Raw genomic sequence first — 18903 nt, 5'->3', positions numbered from 1 at the left:
TGCAAGATAGCCCACTTTTCTTATGATTTCCCATACAATAAAATAATCAAGACAAACACTGCCTTTACATGTGTGGATGTGGCTACAAAGAAAGAAAAAAAATGTATAATTTAATTATAGCAAATCCCCCCTCATCTAAATTATACCTCAGCTAATCTCCTTGAATATATAATTCTTATAAACAGGACTCAAAGATATCAACAGTAAAAGTGCTAGATATTAATTGGGAGCCTATTTTTTCCCCATTATGGCAACCAGTCTCATTCTCAAGCCAAGGCTTCCACAGTGTATCTTGCCTTGATTTCACATATGGCTAAGGAGCAAGCCAGTTTCACAGTGTCGTGTGTGTGTGTGTGTGTGTGTGTGTGTGTGTGTGTGTGCGCGCGCGCTAACTCTGCCTGATCTTCACAGGACAATCAGTGTTGATGTGAGCATGTGCCTTTCAGAAACCTAACAGAAGATACACATGTTGTTCCACACATCAGCAAGGACTTCCAGGCCTAACCAGGACACAGGCCCCAGGCTGATAGGCAAAAGCGCTAAAGGACGGAACTTTGTGCCCAGTGCCAGCTGAACTTGGTGGTCGGTTATTAAAGAAGAACGAGGGAGAGAGGAACAGAAATTATATAAGGAGTGTGGAGAGGAGAGAACAAAAACCTCAGTAATCTAATGTTCCTAGCTGGCATCTGCTTTTTGACTCAAAGAGGTGGCTTTTATCCAAGTTTTTCCTACTATTATGGTATCAGCTGCCTCTTGGACCCATTTGTAACTGCCGACTGCCAACAGAACAAGACAAGGTTTCTGTCAATGGTGAATGTGCGAGTACTTGAAATAATAGAGATCTCTTTATTTCTCCTACAAAGGACACTTTGGTGTTATTATTCCCGGCATGCACTTGTAATTAGGACTTGTAATTATGGGCAGGCACTATTTGGAAATGTTAGAAAATTCTGAGGTGGAAAAGTTGCTACCTTGGTTCCTTAACTTACCTTTACCATATATTTAACCAGAGAAGAGTCTCAAACTAATGGGTGTGGGCTTGGTATTCTTTCTCCCAATGAAATTCTCTTAGCTGGCTCTTTTTCAAACAAAACATAACTATGAAACTAACATTCCTTACTGCAAAATCCCATGAATCAATGAGAAATAAATACACACAAAGCCTTAGGAACTACTGTTTTTAAAGTATCTGAAGTCCAAAGTAAAAATAAATCCAATGAATAATAAGAAGCCTCTAAAGGAAATCCCTAAGGAATGACTGGCTCAGACTCCAGCGAAGAAAACCCGCCGTGGAATGCTGAGAAGTACAGAGAAGAGCTCTCCTGCCCCTACAATAAACAAAAAGGCTGGACAATCTAAACAGTAACTTCTCCTGAGTCTATTTGAGAGCTGCGGAGGGAGACAAACCACCAAACCGTAGTCCTAAAGTAGTAGTGGGAACTTGCTTACCTCCTCAAATTCTGCTGCCAGGAAGAACTCAGAGAAAACCATGAGAGGAGGGGTAAAGGCTGAATGGTGGGTGAGCAAGAGCTCCCAGAAACCACTGGTGCAAACCCAGGGGCAACCATACACTGACACAAAAGAGAAACCAGAGGAAGGGCCCACTGTCTCAGCGACGACTGAAGAGGGATGGCCTGATAGTATATGTCTAAGACCCCGTGACTACCGTGAAGGACACAATGGTAGCTATGTCATATTTGTGCTAAAACTGGCTAGCTAGAATCTAATGAAGTCTTGGTGTAAACGACAACATGTAGGAAACAGAGACAAGAGAGACATCTCAAAGACATCAGGAAGAAATAACCAGATAAGATGTAGACTTCTTACAGTTGCGTGGGATTGGTGTCTGTGCTGGTAAGTTTTCTGCCAACTTGATACAAGCCCTACTCATTTGAGAAGAGGAAACTTCAAGTGAGAATATCCTCAGACCTGGGCAGCCCTGTGGTGTGATTTCTTGATTGAGAATTGATGTAGGAGCAACTAGCTCATTGTGGATGGTTCCATTCCTGGTCTGCTGGTAAGAAAGCAGGGTGAGCAAGGCATGAGAACCAAGCCGGCAAGCAGCACTCTTCCATGGTCTCTGTTTACGTTCCTGTCTCCAGGTTCCTGCCTGGAGGTCTTGTCCTTAATCCCGTTGATGACAAACTATGGAATTGTAAGCTGATATGACCCTTTTCTTCCCAAGTTGCTTTTTATCATCACAGCAACAGGAAGCCTAAGACAGAAGTTGGTACCAGGTTCTTGTAATACAGCTATGACTGACCTGACCGTGTTTTAAGGAGGACTGTGTTATGATTTCAGAATTATGGGTTGGAAAAGCTATGGAATTCTGTCTCAGAGCTCAGTGGGCTGCTTTACAGGAGCCTAGAAGGTAAGAATGCGGGGAGAGATGCAGACAATGCAGGTCCGACTTGTGAAGTTTCAGAGGGAAGTTTGAGAGTGCCTTATAGACTGTATTGGGATCATCTAATATTTTGAAGCAAGAATCTGTGGTTCTGGTCAGCTAGGGCTGAAAACCAACTGTGATTAGTAAAAGACCAAAACCTACTAAAGCCAAGCCTCTGCTTTGCTGGAACAATCAACACTGGTCAGCTGTGGCTTCTTCCGCAGCTCTGAGCAAAAAGAGACCAGCATCACTAAAACACAGTCTGCTGCAAAGTGTTTCTCGGGACCAGCACACAGAAGCTGCGGTCCAAAGAGGTCCAGGGCTGCCCATATAGCTAACAGCCAAGTTTGTTCATTTGTAAGAATCACCCACATGGAACTGCTCTTGGTGGACTAACGCTGCAGGACTTACAGGATTGTGGAGAGCAGCTGGGACTCGGTACCGAGAGAGGCCATAAGAGGCTGTGGGTAAAGGTACAGCCTCAGTCAGAGGAGAAATCCAGGGACTGAATGGGTCTTGAGGAGTAGTTGTGGCAGGGCCAGAGTTCTTGAAGAGAACCCAGGAGACACTATTGGTGTAGCCCCGCTGTAGTGGTGATCCAACAGTTTGGAGAAGCTGGTACCATGGCAACCACCAAGGACAGCAGCACCTGTGGTGTGAGGCCAGCCTATGAGGAAAGCTGGTGTGTGCTACGAACGGCAGAGCTGGGGAAGGGGAGCCCTTCTGAGACCAGAGGACTATGAGTGGGTCCCAGTCTGTGCCCCGGTTCTTCCCTTGGAGAAAGAAATTATATGACCTACTTTTGATTTTACAGGAGCCCACAGTTAAGAGAATTTGTAATTTTATAGAGACGCTGGATGTTTTAGAGAAACTGTGAAAGACACTTTGGCTATTTTAAAAAGGCTGAAATTTTAAGTTGTTTGATTTTTTTTAAAAAAGATCATGGGACTTTTAAAAAGTTACAGTGTTTTATATTGTGATATTGATATTAACATGTCCAGTCTTGGAGATAGGTGTGTTTGTGTGTCAAGCTGAAAAAAAGACCAATTGTGCTGGCTGGTTTTATGTCAATTTGACATAAGTTAGAGCTATTTAGGAAGTGGGAACCTCAATTTGGAAAATACCTCCATTCAACTAGCCCATGGAAATGCCTGTGAGGAATTTTCTTGATTGATGGGGGAAGGCCCAGGCTCACTGTGGCTGGTGCCCTTTCTCGGCTGGTTGTCCTGGACCCTATAACAAAGCAGGCAGAGCGAGCCATGAGGAGCAAGCCAGACAGCAGCACGCCTCTGTGACCTCTGCTTTAGATCTCACCTCTGGGCTCCTGCCCTGACACCCTTTGACGAAGGCCTCTGACTAGACGTTGAATGCAACCCATTTCTCCCCAAGCTGCTTCTGTTTATGATGCTTTATCACAGCAACAGAACCCTAATACACTCTCTGGGGAAAAAACAGGAAAAATGGGGTGTACTTTTTATATGAAAAGGAAACAATCAAATACAACATTAGAAACTTCAAAAATTGCTGCAGGGCTGGTAAAAGGGCTCAATGTATAAAGTGCCTATCACTCAAACCTGATAACCTGCATTTCATCACTAAACCCAGGGTGGAAGAATAGAACCCACTACCACAAGGTGCCTTCTGATCTCTCTCTCTCTCTCTCTCTCTCTCTCTCTCTCTCTCTCTCTCTCTCTCCCTCACTCACACACAAAGATAAAGAATTCGCGCTAAAACCTTTTTTTTTTTTTTAAAGAGAAACTGGTACATTTTGGGTTGGATGACATATTTAATGTTGGGGAATTGCTCAGTTTCTTGGACGTGGTAGCAGTGCTGTGTGTAAGTAGCAGGACATCCTCTGCTGTTGGGAAACATCACAACACTGGGAAGGACGTAGCACTAGGTGTGTAAACCACTTTTACAGGCCTCAGCCAAGACTATCCTCCCATCTGCCTACTCTCTGGCCCAAATGCACTCAACCATAAAGTCTACACTCGTATGAGGTGGGGGAGGGGGTCTCAGGTCTAGATGGACCCTTTGAAGGACCAATGTCAAATACCAGTTGCTCTTGTGATTTTTCTGAGAATGGAAAAGAGAAAAAGTTTTAAATTTAGAAAATAAACTTGCAAGTGGATGGGGAAAGGAAGGAGAACTTCTGGTTGTGTGGAGGAACAGTGTTGAGCTGATGAGAGTCACTGAGCAGGGGGAGGGCCAGCATCAGTCTACACTGGGAGGCACGCCATAGAAGCGCATGAACTCAAAGTGTAGGTCATATCTACCTACACCACGTGACTGGTTTACACAGATGTAGAAACAAACCCTGGGCATCAAAATAATCCCAAAGTCACCAGGTCAATCTTAATCGTGTCTGGCAGGAAAAGCAACAACAAACATTGGAAAATAAAATTATTTTACACTCCCTGAAATGTTTTACAAATGAGATAATGAATCACTAAAAATAAATAAATAAATAAATAAATAAATAAATAAATAAATAAATAAATAAATAAAAAAAAATGGGGCAAAGACCTAAACAGAGAAATCTCAACGGATGAATTTAAAATGGCTGAAAGACAACCTCCTTAGCCATCAGAGAAATGCAAAACAAAACAACTCTGAGATTCCATCTTACACCTGTAAGAATGGTCAAGATCAAAAACACTGATGACAACTTATGCTGGAGAGATTCTGGGGTAAAGGGAACATTCCTCCGCTGGTGGGAGTGCAAACTGGTACAGCCCCTTTGAGTATAAATTCAAAGGATGCTCAATCATGCCACAAGGACATGTGCTCAACGATGTTCATAGCAGCGTTATTTGTCATAGCCAGAACCTGGAAACAACGTAAATGTCCCTCAACTGAAGAATGGATAAAGAAGATGTGATACATTTACACAACGGAGTACTACACAGCAGAAAATAATAATGACATCTTCAAATTTGCAGGCAAATGCATGGATCTAAAAAACATCACATTGAGTGAGGTGACCCAGACCCAGAAAGACAAATATAACGTGTGCTCACTCATAAGTGGCTTTTAGACATAAAGCAAAGAAAAACCAGCCTACCATTCACCATCCCAGAGAACCTAGACAACAATGAGGACCCTAAGAGAGACACACATGGATCTAATCTACATGGGAAGTAGAAACAGACAAGATCTCCTGAGTAAATTGTGAGCGTGGGTATCAAGGGAGAGGGCAGAAGGGTTTGGGGGAAAGAGTGGAGGGGAGCAGAGAAAAATTTATAGCTCAATAAAAACAATAAAATCATAAAATGCATCCCAAAGCTTTGAAAAACTATTTAAAAGAGGCACAGAAGGAGATTTTACGCTATTTCTCTTGCTGTCCATCCAGCATAGTGCTCCTTTTCACAGATGTTCTCACAGCTGTCCATCCAGCATAGTGCTCCTTTTCACAGATGTTCTCACAGCTGTCCATCCAGCAAAGTGCTCCTTTCCACAGATGTTCTCACAGCTGTCCATCCAGCACAGTGCTCCTTTTCACAGATGTTCTCACAGCTGTTTTTTAGACAACTAGATTAAGCCTGTTCAGGCATGGTGGTGCATGCCTTTGATAGAGAGGGATCAGGAGTTCCAGGCCAGCCTGGGCTACAGGAGACCCTGTCTCAAAAAAGGGGCGTGGCTCAGTGGTGACGAGCACTGGCTTCTTGCAGAGGGCCCTGGTTTGATTCCAGCACCCACATGGTGGCCATCAATCCTCTACTATAGTGCCAGTTCCAGGGAATCGGACACCTTCTTCTGTCCTTACGGGGCACTGCAAGTATGTGGCACACAGACATACATGCAGGCAAATGGCCCATACAGACAAAATCAATAAACTCTTTTAAAAATACAGGATTAAATGTATGGAACCTCTGATGGTCGCATGTATCTGATTTTCTGTCCATTATTAAACACTTAAATATTTTTGTTTATTTTCTGTAAAATATTAGTTATGTTTATATTAACTTCATAATTAACCAAGGTTACAAATGAAATATTCTCTAAAGCTGACTCTAACTTCCTCTTCTGATCCACAAAATGCAGGACCTTTTCTCTGTAGTTACTATATTCAAGCCTCCCAAACCACTCGGAAATGACCAGGCCCATCAGAGGGAGGATGCTTCCTGATATACAGCCCCTACACACTTGTCTCTGAAGGACACAGAAGGCAACTGCTGGAGGAAGCCGCCCTCTCTTCCTGAGAAACACCCGCTGCGGCTTGGCTCTGACGTCAGCCATCCTCCTCAAAGGCTCAGGTGGTGAAGGCACTGTCCCGACTGGATGAGTTCAGAACTGAAGAGCTACTGAGAGGAGACTTGTGAGGTGAAACAGGTCACCAGAAGCCTTTTTCTGATGGTCTGTCCCATTGTTTCTGGGCCTCTTCTTGTCTGCTGCTCCCGGCTTCCCAGCAGCCAAGGGACGAGCGGCCTGAAAGGAGCTCCTACCATGATGCTCTGCATCACCTCAGCCTCCAAACAATGGATCTAGCCAACCTGGACTAACATGCATGAAGTCATGAGTTCCAGTTAAAGCATTTCTCCCTTAGGCACTCTGACAGTGGTGGGAAACTAAGACAGTACCTTTGCTATTGACACCTTTAAAACTTGGGGGGGGGGGGTGGGGGCGGGAAGTCTGACAAATCTAAGACGCAAAACTTCACAGAAGGGTGCCTATCCAGTTGGGATCGATCCCTTTTTCACTCCATTTGATATGGGAAACTTCTAGATCCTATGTTTATATTTGACTCAGTCCGTTTGAGTTCTCCTCTGGCCTCTTACCATTTTTGAAGGCTTGCTACTGGCATGCACCTTTTTTTGAAAAGAGGTGCTAATAATCCAGTGTTGTCCCCTCAGAAACATAACTACTGACCTACTCTATCATGCACTCATTCCGTGACTCCTAGGACTTATCTGAAGTCTGTGGAAGGTGATGGAGATTAGCTATTCGCTCTGTGCATATGAACCCTGCCCTGCCTTGCCTGTCCACAATGCATCATGACTAGCCACATACATATGGTAATCCACGAAGATTCATCGTAACCTTGATTCTGGGGCCCTTTTCTAGGTTTCAGGATTGTGCCACCAAGTCATGCTTCCCGAGACTGTGACACTAGATCCGTGATCTCTAAAAGTGGCTGGGTTCTCCTTAGTCCGAGAGATACTGTCCATGTCCCCTTTCTGCTGAGTAGACCTACCCTTGTGTTGTGCTTTGGTAACAAGAGGCCATGTGACTGACAGCATGTCAACCATCTTGCTTGTTCTAGCACACTGCCTTTGGAAACCCTGCAATGAGCCTGGACAAATCTGCTGGATGAGAACTAGCAGACAGATTTATGAGGCCATTGTGGAATGCTCCAAAGTGACCGTTGCACCTTGCCAGCCAATAGCAAGGCATTCTGGCCCTGATGAGCCATACATTCTTAAAGCAAGAATGTCTACTATCGCCAGCCACCAGTTTCAGAGTGACCTGCCATGCAACGATAGAGTACCAATACACCATAGCTCTGATACCATTCACCCTGGAAGTATTGGTTTCTCTCGTTTCTCCAGCCTCCTGCTCCTCTCACAATCTGAAATCTTATTTCTTAAGTCATCACACCACACTGTGTCTATGCACAATTAGCTGTTTCTAAGACTGCCCTCGTTAAATTCAAGGGCTGCACTTGGCATGTTCTCATAATTGAGCAGCATCTGCTCTTGTTTGCAGAAGGTCGCTGCCAGATTCACCAAACACAGCTCACGTCAGAACCCCACCTGCGATCCTTCCAGCGCCAGCACCGGTGTCAGTGACGGTTCTCAGTGCTGTGACCAAACTCCTGATAACTTTAGAAAAGATGGGTTTATCCCAACTTCCACAGCCGCAGGCAGGGAAAGCATAGCCGGGCAGTGAGGTGGCTGGTCACACTGTGCCCAAGGTCAGGAAACGGAAATACATGGATTCTGGTGTCCAACCTGCTCTCTCCGTTCATTCAGCCCAGGAGCCCAGTCCATGGGAGGTTTAAACTTTCCTGAGAATACCTTCAGGGACAAGCCATGGAGATTTAAAACCTGCTCAGGCTGACGACTGAGACTGACCACTACAGCACCATTCCACAGAGGTTGAGCAACTACAGGACTTCGGCCCCAGCCCAGTTTCTCAGCGTTCAATTCAAAAGCGAGTGCTGGCGCAAACATAGCGCTTAGTTCTCTGCAAAAACACTCAGAGCATCTGTCAAGAATGTCTTTGACATCTCTGCACGTTCTACAAATTCCTGACGCCCTACAGACTCTGCCTCTGTGAAGATCTAAGGACACTCCCCAATCTTCTCACCCCTACCACCCACCAGGCCTCTCCTGGGGACTTGGAATTCCGGTTACTTGTGCAGTGCGGTGTGTAGCATAAATACACTTGGTAAGGCACTGGGAAGCTTTTCTGGGCAGATCCTTGATGTTATAATTACTTATGCTGGAGGTGGTGTCAACTTAGTACATACACAACCAGGGGCGGTGACGTTTCCCAGAGCGGGACCCATCTTCTACCTCTATGTTCACTCTGTACCTGCACCGTACCCCATGTGAAGTATAACAAAGCCTATATAAATGTTGAATAAATGGCTGCTTCCTAGTAACTTACACTAGGGTAATAATGAAGATACCTATACCCAACTTCGTAAGCCAAACCCAAAGCAAAGATACCAAGATAGATATATTGATTCTTAGATATCAATCTGTAAAGGAATCCTCTGGAAAAGGTGGTAAAACTACAAAATCCCAGGCTCCGCCCCTGGGAGAGAAAGACTGAGTAGGGCTCCAGTCTGAGTCTATTTGGTTTCAAGGACAATCTGTGGGGAGGGGTTCACAGCCAAGACTTTGGTATATGGTGACGGAGCGCCACTTCGCATCGTGGATTCCAAAGCTAACCTTTCTCATGTACTTAAGATGTGTGGTTCAAGTTTCTTGACTTCAATGTTAAAGCACAAAGCACAGCAGGCCTATAAAAAGAACACTTAACAATGCTTCCAGTCTGGCACCTTGGGAGCCGAAGCTGTGGGGCAGTGGATCACATCCTCTTCTTTGAGATCACAGCCTGCGCAGGGTTTTCACCTAGATGCCCTTTTTATAAACTGCTCAAGACTTCATTTGCTCCAAATAGTCCCTTCTCAGACCGCCTGGCCACGAGGTGGGTTTTAAAATAACTGAAGGGTGCGGGGCTCTTACCTCGGTCCCAGAGGCTGGCTCGCAAAGCTCTTTCCAGCTGCTCCTCCTCACTCAGTCCTGCCGTGTAGGCATCATAGTTCCTGTGAGCTTCTTCATAGGCCCCTGCTCTGCCATCTGGGTAGTGATTCTGATATCCAGAGGGGCCTGTGGGCACAATCAAAAGGTTACAGACCCTAGGAATGGGTTTGGCTTTTGCTTCAGAATTCCGGCTTTGTGTATGCAAAGACAAGCACATGATTCATGCCATTATTTTGAGTGTAATAATAATCTTGCTACTAAGGAAAGAGGACATACAAAGAAAACTTCCACAAGCGTGGGCAACGAGGATCCTGTCACTGCTGCGGCCACAGTGTACAACCCGGACCTGGGCATGAATGAGATGTGACATGCTAAAGAGGAAAAGAAGTACTGACTTAAAGGCAGCTAGAAGTGCAGGAGAAGAGACTGGGATGGGCTTTACGGAGTGTAGTTGTCAGCTTGGAGCTGATGACTGTCCCACTGGCCCGGAACATTTCCTGTGAAGTTCTGACTTGAGTCGGAAGAATGGAGGAAAGTAGCTGAGAAAGTCTGACTGTCTTGCTGCTGCACCCAATCAGAGACATAAACCACATACATAAACCACAGAGTGCCTTTGTTGAGCATTCTGTTTCAAAAACTCCTAACAAGATTGAGGAGGATAAGCCAGTTTCTCTAATTATAACTTCATCAGACTCTGAACTTCCAAATAATATCACTTTCAAAAACGGTACTCAACAGAACAAGAGACATGCTCGTTAAATGATAAATAAATAATACTTTACACACTACACAGACACCAATTAATAAAAGACAGTAGTAGAACAAAGTTTGCTTTTGTAAACTAATTCTATCAAACTTTTGTCAGTTTGAATCTCGTCCCTGTGTTTCTTTAACTGTCAATGGCTACAGGATTAGTTTGAAGGGAACTCTATAGATAACAGTCTGGCACATCTTTGAAGGGAATCTTTCAAGTCCTAATTAATGCACTAGGTTGCCAATGAAACTCTGTAAGCTCCCATATCATGCATCTCTGTCATTCTACACAGTGCATGCATGAGTACTAACTTTAGTAACTGCAGAAAAAGGCAGAGCTTGGTTGAGTGAAATTTCACACTCAGAAATTAGATCACTGGAACTCAATCTATTTTAAAAATTATTTTTGAACTTTTTATTATTAAAAGTTCTTAGACAAAACTTTGATTCAGCTTTTAATTACCATACATAGGCTTCCTTATACATAACATTTTCATATGTGCTTGGTTTCAGTTGACCCTTCCCTCCTTTCCCCCCATCTTCCTGCCCTCCATATCCAAGACGGAAAGGAAAATTTTCATAACTAGTAAAAATGTTCAGCAATTTCGAATTCTTATTTTCATTAAAAAATAAAATTGCAATAAACCCTGCCAGCTTCCGTTGATAACCCAATGACTGCCGTGTGTTCACATGGATATCTGTGTCATGTGTCACTAGTACATGGAAGCGGGACCTTTGCAAAGTAATTTGGGTAAGACAGGGTCACTAGGAGACGGCTCCCAGGATGCCATTGGTGGCTGTCTGAGAGGAGGAAGTGAGTCCTGATCTCACTTGTCCTCTTTCCATGAGGTTTCCTCCACCACTTATGATGCAGCAAGAAGTCTTGACCAGACCCTAACACATGTTTGACATCACAGACTCCAGAAACACGGGCTACATAAACTCTATTTTTTTATGAATTACCTACTTTCAGTTTGGTTATAGGAACTGAAAAAAAAATACTGACCAACTATTATTGTAAAATTTACCAAGTCAGTTTTTCAGTACATTCATGCAGTTGGACCAGCATCACCATGAATAACTGTAAATATTTTCTTAATTACCCCAAAGAAATGTGTACCCTTTAGATAACACTCCTCAGTTTCACATCCTTCCCAGCTCTGAGTAATCACTAATCTACTTTCCATCTCTATAGAATATCTATTTGCACAAATCATATATGCAGAGGTTTACAGTGCATGCTGTGCTGTGTATGGAACATGTTATATAGCATGCTCTCAAGGCTCCTGACTATTGCAACATGTGTCGGAATTTCATTCCTTCTAATGGCCAAATAATATCTTTGTGGATAGCTGAACTACAGTCTATCTGCACAGTACTGACTTCTGTCTTTGTGTATGTGAGCGCACGCGCACGTAATGGGCCCATGTGGAGGTCGGGGTTGGGTGTCTTCCTCAAGTACTCCCTGTATTTATTTTCCTGATCTTGTAGTTTTATTTTTTATTATTTCATTCTGAGATGGGATCTCTCATTGAACCTGGAGCTTGTCCGTTTGGTCAGACTGAATGACCATGACCCCTTAGGATCCACCTGTTTCCACCCCCAAGCATCAAGGGCCATGTGGATGTCATCATATCTGGTTTTCATGTGAATGCTGGGGATCCAAACTGAGGTTCTTAGGGTTGTGTAGCAAACAGTTTACCCAGGTAGCTGCCACCCCCAGCCCTAGATCTACCTTCCAAATATTCTGAATAATGCTGTGGGCCAATGCGTTCGTAAACCCATTCGTGTTCATAAACCACATTTGTGTTTCTGTTGAGTGTGTATCTGGGAGTGTAACTGCTGGTCTGACTACAGGTTTGTTTAGATCTTTTAGGAACCACCAGCATGTTTCCCAAAGCAGATTCACCACATCACAGACCTACAAGCAGTGCATGAAGGTTCTGGCTCCAGTATACACCAACACCAATCCTTGCCACTATACAGCTTTTTAAATTTAGCTATAGCTACTATAACGGTGTGATGGCAATTCTTGGTTGTCAGCTTGAGAACAACTGGAATTAACTAAAACCCAAATGACTGGGCACACCTGAGAAGGATCTTTTCTTAATTAAATCATCTGAAGAGAAAAAAAAAACTGACAAAAAAAAAAAAACTGACTTCTAATCTTCTGGCAAACCTTTAATCTGGGCCACACCTTCTGCTGGCAGGCATACAAGGGCATGGAAGAATGAAGCTTTCCTTTTGCTTTCTTGCTCTTGCTAACAAGCCCATTCCTTCATTGGTATTAGAGTCTACTTCAGGATTCTGGCATCTACTGAAGACCAGCGGAGACATCTAGCCTCATGGACTGGGTATCTCACCATCTTGTTTTTTGTGACTGGGTCTTACCATATTATTTAGGCTGTCCCTGAACTGACCAGCTCATGTTGGCCTTGAACTTGTGAAGCTCATGCTTCTGTCTCTTAGGTGTAGGAATGTACTACGGTCCCCATTCTTTTAACTGTTCATTGGCTTAATGATCAATGGTGTTGAGCATCTTTCTACGGATTGGTAAGTCATTTTACATGTCGTCTTTAAAGGATGTCTACGTAGATACTTTTGTAGCATGAATTTTAGTTGGACTTAATAATAAAAACTCGGAGTCAGCTGTCAGGGGGTGAAAGCTGAGAGATCAGAGAAGCAGAGCAGCCAGCCACTAGAGTTTCCACCTCTACCAACGTTCAGACTGAAAGGGCGATCCTGCCCTCAGCCTGCCTCCTCAGCCTGACTGCCTAGACTGCACTGCTCCTCAGACTGCACTGAGTCCCTGTCTCCTCCTGCCTTGTATTCCTCTCTCCACCCAGCCATATCCCTCCTGTCTCCACCTCCCTAGTGCTGGGATCAAAGGCGTGGGATCCCAAGTGCTCGGATCACCTTTGTGTGGGCTCTGTTTCTCTTTTTAGGCAGATTCAATCTTGTGCAGCCCAGGATGGCCTTGAACTCACAGAGATCAGTCTGTCCCCCAAGTCCCGCGATTAAAAGTGTTTGCCAACACTGCCTGGCTTCTAGTGGTTTAGCTTTGCACTTTTCTCTTCGGGAAAGCTCTATTTGTTAAAACACAAACAGAATATCACTACATACTGCACTTTTTAACTGACCGTTGTAGTGCTCTACTGGCTTGGTTCTATTTTGGTGAATTTCCTTACACAATACAAAAATGAATACTGAAAGAAGCATTAAGTGAAATGTCTTAGAATTTGGTGGGAAATTATGAAGGCGTTGCTAGCAAGGCAGTAAAAATCACCGAGTATTGACTGAACACTTCCACTAGGCCCATTTCTACATTCTCTCTTACATGTCATGTCAGAATGGTAACAGTGATGATTTTCAAAACAGGAAAAGAAAAATGAAAAATTCCAAATTCTCACAGTGGCTTATGAACAACTTGGGAAGAGAAAACAATTTTAAAGACAGATGTTCTCTTCAAACTCCTTTTTACTCAGTGGGACCATCAGAAAAACTCAGGTCCCCTGATGTGTTAGGGATGCTCTTAGCACGCTTCCTGTCTGAAGGGGAAGGGAGAATGGGACAGAGTTGTAGATCTTGATTTTTCATACTCCTCACCAGACACCAAGCACTGCAGGACAGCAGTGGTCAACAATGTCACGTCACAGAGCCTAACTGGAAGGAGTATCCCCCTCACAACACTAACAGAATATTTGTGGAGAAGTCACTAAACACAGCAGAATGCGTCAACAGTCCCTACGTGACACTGCCCAACTCTGAGAATGCTAATTATTTTACTGCAAGGCAAAAACCACGTAGGGTTGTTTTCCCACATGTGTCACTGTCACGTTTAAAACCCTGCGGAAGAGTCTGTGCTCGAGAAGGGCTAAGCAGCAACCCTACCTAGCTCACTCCACAGTGCTCATCTAATTCCAAACCCAAATGACCCAACGCTCTGAAGCACTGGCCTGTGCAGACAGCGTACGTGTCTTCAGAGTCTTAGCTGCATGGCTATTACCGCAGTGATGTTAGGACACATTTTCTTGCTACAGAAAAACATTTTTCTTTCTTTTTTTTCCCTCGAGATAGGGTTTCTCTCTGTAATGGTCCTAGCTGTCCTGGAACTAGCTCTTGTAGACCAGACTGGCTTCGAACTCACAGAGATCCACCTGCCTCTGCCTCCCGAGTGCTGGAAAATAAAGGCATGCACCACCAATGCCTGGCAGAAAAACATTTTTCTACATGTTATTTCTTTGTTTAAAAAACAACCCAGCAATGTTTGGATAAAATAAATTCAACAGCTCTCATCATATAGACATTATAAGATCTTAACTTGACACTTGTCAGACAAACTGTGGGGACAAAGAATGAGGAGAACTTTGGTGTCTTTGGTCAAAAGGACTGGTGTGGTTTAAAGGTTCTGTATAATCAATCATAACTCACCAGCAAGACCAAAAATGCCATCAACATCTATTATGATAAGGGGTCCATGAGAAACAAAACTTTTTAACAGTTATTCTTCTAACGGCCCAATCAAATGTTTTAAAGTCTTCATAATAAACAAGGGCAGAGGAATCTCACAACCAATACTTAGGATAAATAAGTTTAAATTACGTCTTGTGATAATTACTTCTTAGGTTATATACTTCAGCTCTGTAGTTTTAAGAAAAGCTCTCTGGCTACCATTACTTTGCTAACTGCCTCACCTGGTCCTTATACACATTCCAGGATTTCACCGCAAAGAAAAACAGCACAGATTAGAAAAATTGGTAACAGTCTTTAAAACATTCCTTAGCTTCTTTGACCTCTAAGGAGTTTCCCAGCTGAAGGTGGCCGTGTTAACAATAAATCACTACTTGTAAGAGATACGCAGAATCATTTCAAAGTTGCGTAGATAACCATTAGCCTGGGCCCTCTGCAGTGTGTCTTTGAAGAAATCCAATCACTCCAGGGGAAGGGCTATTAATATGTTACTCTTACAGGACATCACAACGGAAGGTTAAAAAATGTTTGGATCTCTGCCTTGGATTCTCCAGTCTGTGTGTCGGCTGTGTCACCGCCTCTCACAGAAGAAGGACGAAAGGAGCAGAAGAGAGGTTTTCCTTCTGCCAACAGAAAGTATAAGTAAATGTGGCAAGGGAAGGGGTGGGGGGGGAGGAAAGGATGGAGGACAGGACGAAGGGAGGGAGGCAGGGAGAAAGAGAGGCAGCACAAGTAGGGTTACTTTGTTTCCCAAAGTTCAGTGGTCAGAGAGTGTGTGGCTCTCACACCCCCATACAACCTAACAGCAGGGCCAATCAATGAACCACAGACTCACTTCCTTGTCCTAGACTTGCCCTTAACTATTCTGCAAATATGACCAAATTCCTCAGCCTTCCTAAGCTCAATTTTCCAGCTGTCAGGCAAAATGTCAGGACCAGGAAGGACAGGACCAGGAAGTCTATGTACAAGTGTGGTAGAGCTCATCCCTTTCCCTAGACCCAGAAGGCTGGTGTGTGTGTGTGTCTGTGTGTGTGTGTGTGTGTGTGTGTGTGTGTGTGTACGTATACACTACATAATGAGGTATGTATGTATCAACGTGGAGGCCAGACACTTCCCAGTGGTCTGGGGTTTGCTAAGCAAGCTAGGTTGGCTGCTCAGAGAGCCTCCTTGGTGCATATCCTCCAGGGATATGCCACTGGGTGTGTTACTGATTTCTTTAAACCTGGGTTCTAGGGATCAAACTCAGGTCCACACGCTTGTGCAGCAGGAATTTCTCCTGACAGAACTCTTCCCCAGACTCCACTGTGCTCTCCTGTGGAGACTCACAGAAGTGAAGCATCAGTGAACAGAGAATACCCCTTCCCTCTAATGACTTCACACTGCTGGTTGCCTCTTCCTCTGCCTCCTGGAGAGTTAACAAGATGAGGCACCACACTGGGAGACAGACCTATGCTGGTTTTCCTGACCAGCTCGGCTCCTCCCTGTCACACAGGCCAGGAGCACTTACTTCTCTTCTGCCTCCCTCACTATGAACTGGTTTCGACAGAAGACAACCAAAGCGCTCTTCCAGGGACTGCCGTTATCAGCTCTGTCCACAATGGCAGGCCATTCACACCATCTCCGTTCAGATGACACTCATCACCCTACTCAGACCAAGCAAAGGTGAAAACCTCACACACGAAGCACCTTCTTGAGGCAGACAGAAGTCTGTGATCCCCGAACCCAAGGTCCCAGTCATACGATGCCATAGCTTTTACTTTTGGTCCCATCACCTGAGATGTTTTATGTGTGTCTTCTCCTGACTTCATTACCTGGGTGAATTTCAGTCTATTCAGGTGACTCATACATGACATGAACCAGGATTGATGACAGTCGTGAGTCATGGCTTGAGAGCTATGGAGTACAGGGAACCCCGTTACTTCTAAGAGTATGATACTATGGATTTGATCCTTAAGGTCCTTCCTAGCACATTCTGGACAGTCGCCAACAGGCCACATTTGATTCTGCCTCGCCTCGCCTGCCTGCCTCTGTCCTCTCTCTCCATAATTACGTTCCTTAACTCCTAGTCACCTGTTGTGCCCACCAATCCACCTCCTCTGGACAGCCTCACGGATTGCTACTCTCTTCCTCCTTCCCAGATCACTGACCTCACCTCCATGTAATACTCCTGACTGGACTTCTGCTTAGAAGGAACAGAAGGGAATGAGTGAGCCCCTCTGTGGAAATTTAGTAGCAGAGTGGAGAAAACCATTCTCAGACAAAGATTCTGAATCTTTAGGGGAAAAAAATAATAAAGGCACTCTCCAGGCTGTGGGGCAGTGAGGAGAGAACAGCAGGGCGGAGCAGGTTCCCTGCCTGTGGACGTCTCCCAGGGAAGAGCTGCAGGTGGAACCTGATCATCGGGAGTAAGGAAAAATTCAACAAATGCTAGGAATATTAGTTATCCACTCACATGACATCATGGCTCAGCTTTTATTATCATCTAATTAGTGTCATGGGCTCTTTTGTTTCATCTTCTCAAATATACTCACCCCTCTAAACACCTGTGCATATACCCACCTCTATAAACCCACCTCTATACACCCATGTCTATATACCCACCTCTATACACCCATGCCTATATACCCACCTCTATACACCCATGTCTATATACCTACCTCTGTACACCCATGTCTATAAACCCACCTCTATACACCCATGTCTATATACCCACCTCTATACACCCATGCCTATATACCCACTTCTATACACCCATGCCTATATACCCATGTCTATATACCCACTTCTATACACCCACGTCTATATATCCACCTCTATAAACCCATGTCTATATACCCACCTCTATACACCCATGCCTATATACCCACCTCTATACACCCATGCCTATATACCCACTTCTGTACACTCATGTCTATATATCCACTTCTATACACCCATGCCTATATACCCACTTCTATACACCCATGCCTATATACCCACTTCTATATACTCATTCCTATATAACCACCTTTAAACGCCCATGTCTATATACTTATTCCTACATGTCCACCCTTATGTCCCACCTCTAAATAAACATACCTGCTCCTCCTATAGACTCTCTAAGAGAGGGACTGCTTTTTTTTCATAAAGTGTCCATAACAGCAGTCTGTAACAGTCTGTGACTTAGTAACATTGTATGTTGTATGGGGGCCAGGTGGTAGTGGCCCACATCTTTAATCCCAGCACTTGGGAGGGAGAGGCAGGCAGATCTCTGCGAGTTCAAGGCCAGCATGGTCTACAGGGAGAGTTTCAGCACAGGTTCCTAAGCTACACAGAGAACACCTGTCTTGAAAACCAATCCCCACCAAAAAAAAAAAAAATCTTTGTATAGTTGTATGGGAAAATAAACCCAAAGTGATACACATGTACAAAGGCACGTGAATATGTGTATATACATTACATGCACACAGTATTAGCTTTTTTTGTCACTGTGGCAAATGCCCAAGAGAGCACCTTAGCAGGATAGAGAAGTTGTTTTGACTCAGGGTTTCAGGCCATCTCTACCTGTCCCTGTCGCTATGGGCCTGCGGTAAGGAAGAGCCATCACCGCAGAGGAGAGCAGTGGGGATGAAATGCTTACTTCATGGAGGTCAGGATGCAGACAGAGATAGGAAGAGAGAGAGAGAGAGAGAGAGAGAGAGAGAGAGAGAGAGAGAGAGAGAGATATTTCAGGGGGCTTTAGCCTACTGGGTGTTATCACCCACATCCAAGGAAGGTCATGGCCCTCCAGTTAATGGACTATGGAAATCACCTCACAGACATGCCCAGAGAGCCCTTTATTGATCTTTTAGGCAACTCTCAATTTAGTCAGACTGACAATCAAGATCAGTTATCAGATATATATTAACAATTCTTTGTACCTGTTAGAGGTCTGGGTAAGCCAGAATTCAAAAGCAAACCAAAGCAACAGAACTATGGCCTCTGGTCTGAAGCTGACACATGGCATTTCCATAAGACATTTGGGCACACAGTCATTGTCAAACATATATGAATTCTCAATGCTTGTTCTCATGGTGTAAGAAAGGGCCGGCTAGCTAGAAC

The 18903-nt window shown here is 44.3% G+C and overlaps 1 protein-coding gene across 5 annotated transcripts in view; it reads right to left on the bottom strand.

Moving 5' to 3' along the window:
* Positions 1–18903, bottom strand: part of Rhbdd1 (rhomboid domain containing 1) — a 125296-nt gene that overhangs the window by 44663 nt on the left and 61730 nt on the right. For all 5 annotated transcript variants that reach the window (XM_048459286.3, XM_048459285.3, XM_048459289.3 and 2 more), the window contains exon 6: positions 9583–9726. In XM_048459286.3, coding sequence (XP_048315243.1) covers positions 9583–9726 — 144 coding nt within the window. The remainder of the gene's footprint in view (positions 1–9582; positions 9727–18903) is intronic.

This window comes from Myodes glareolus, chromosome 1, assembly GCF_982192425.1.
Source record: "Myodes glareolus chromosome 1, mMyoGla1.1, whole genome shotgun sequence".
In the NCBI taxonomy this organism is placed as follows: Eukaryota; Metazoa; Chordata; class Mammalia; order Rodentia; family Cricetidae; genus Myodes; species Myodes glareolus.
This window is presented reverse-complemented; position numbering and strand designations above follow the sequence as displayed.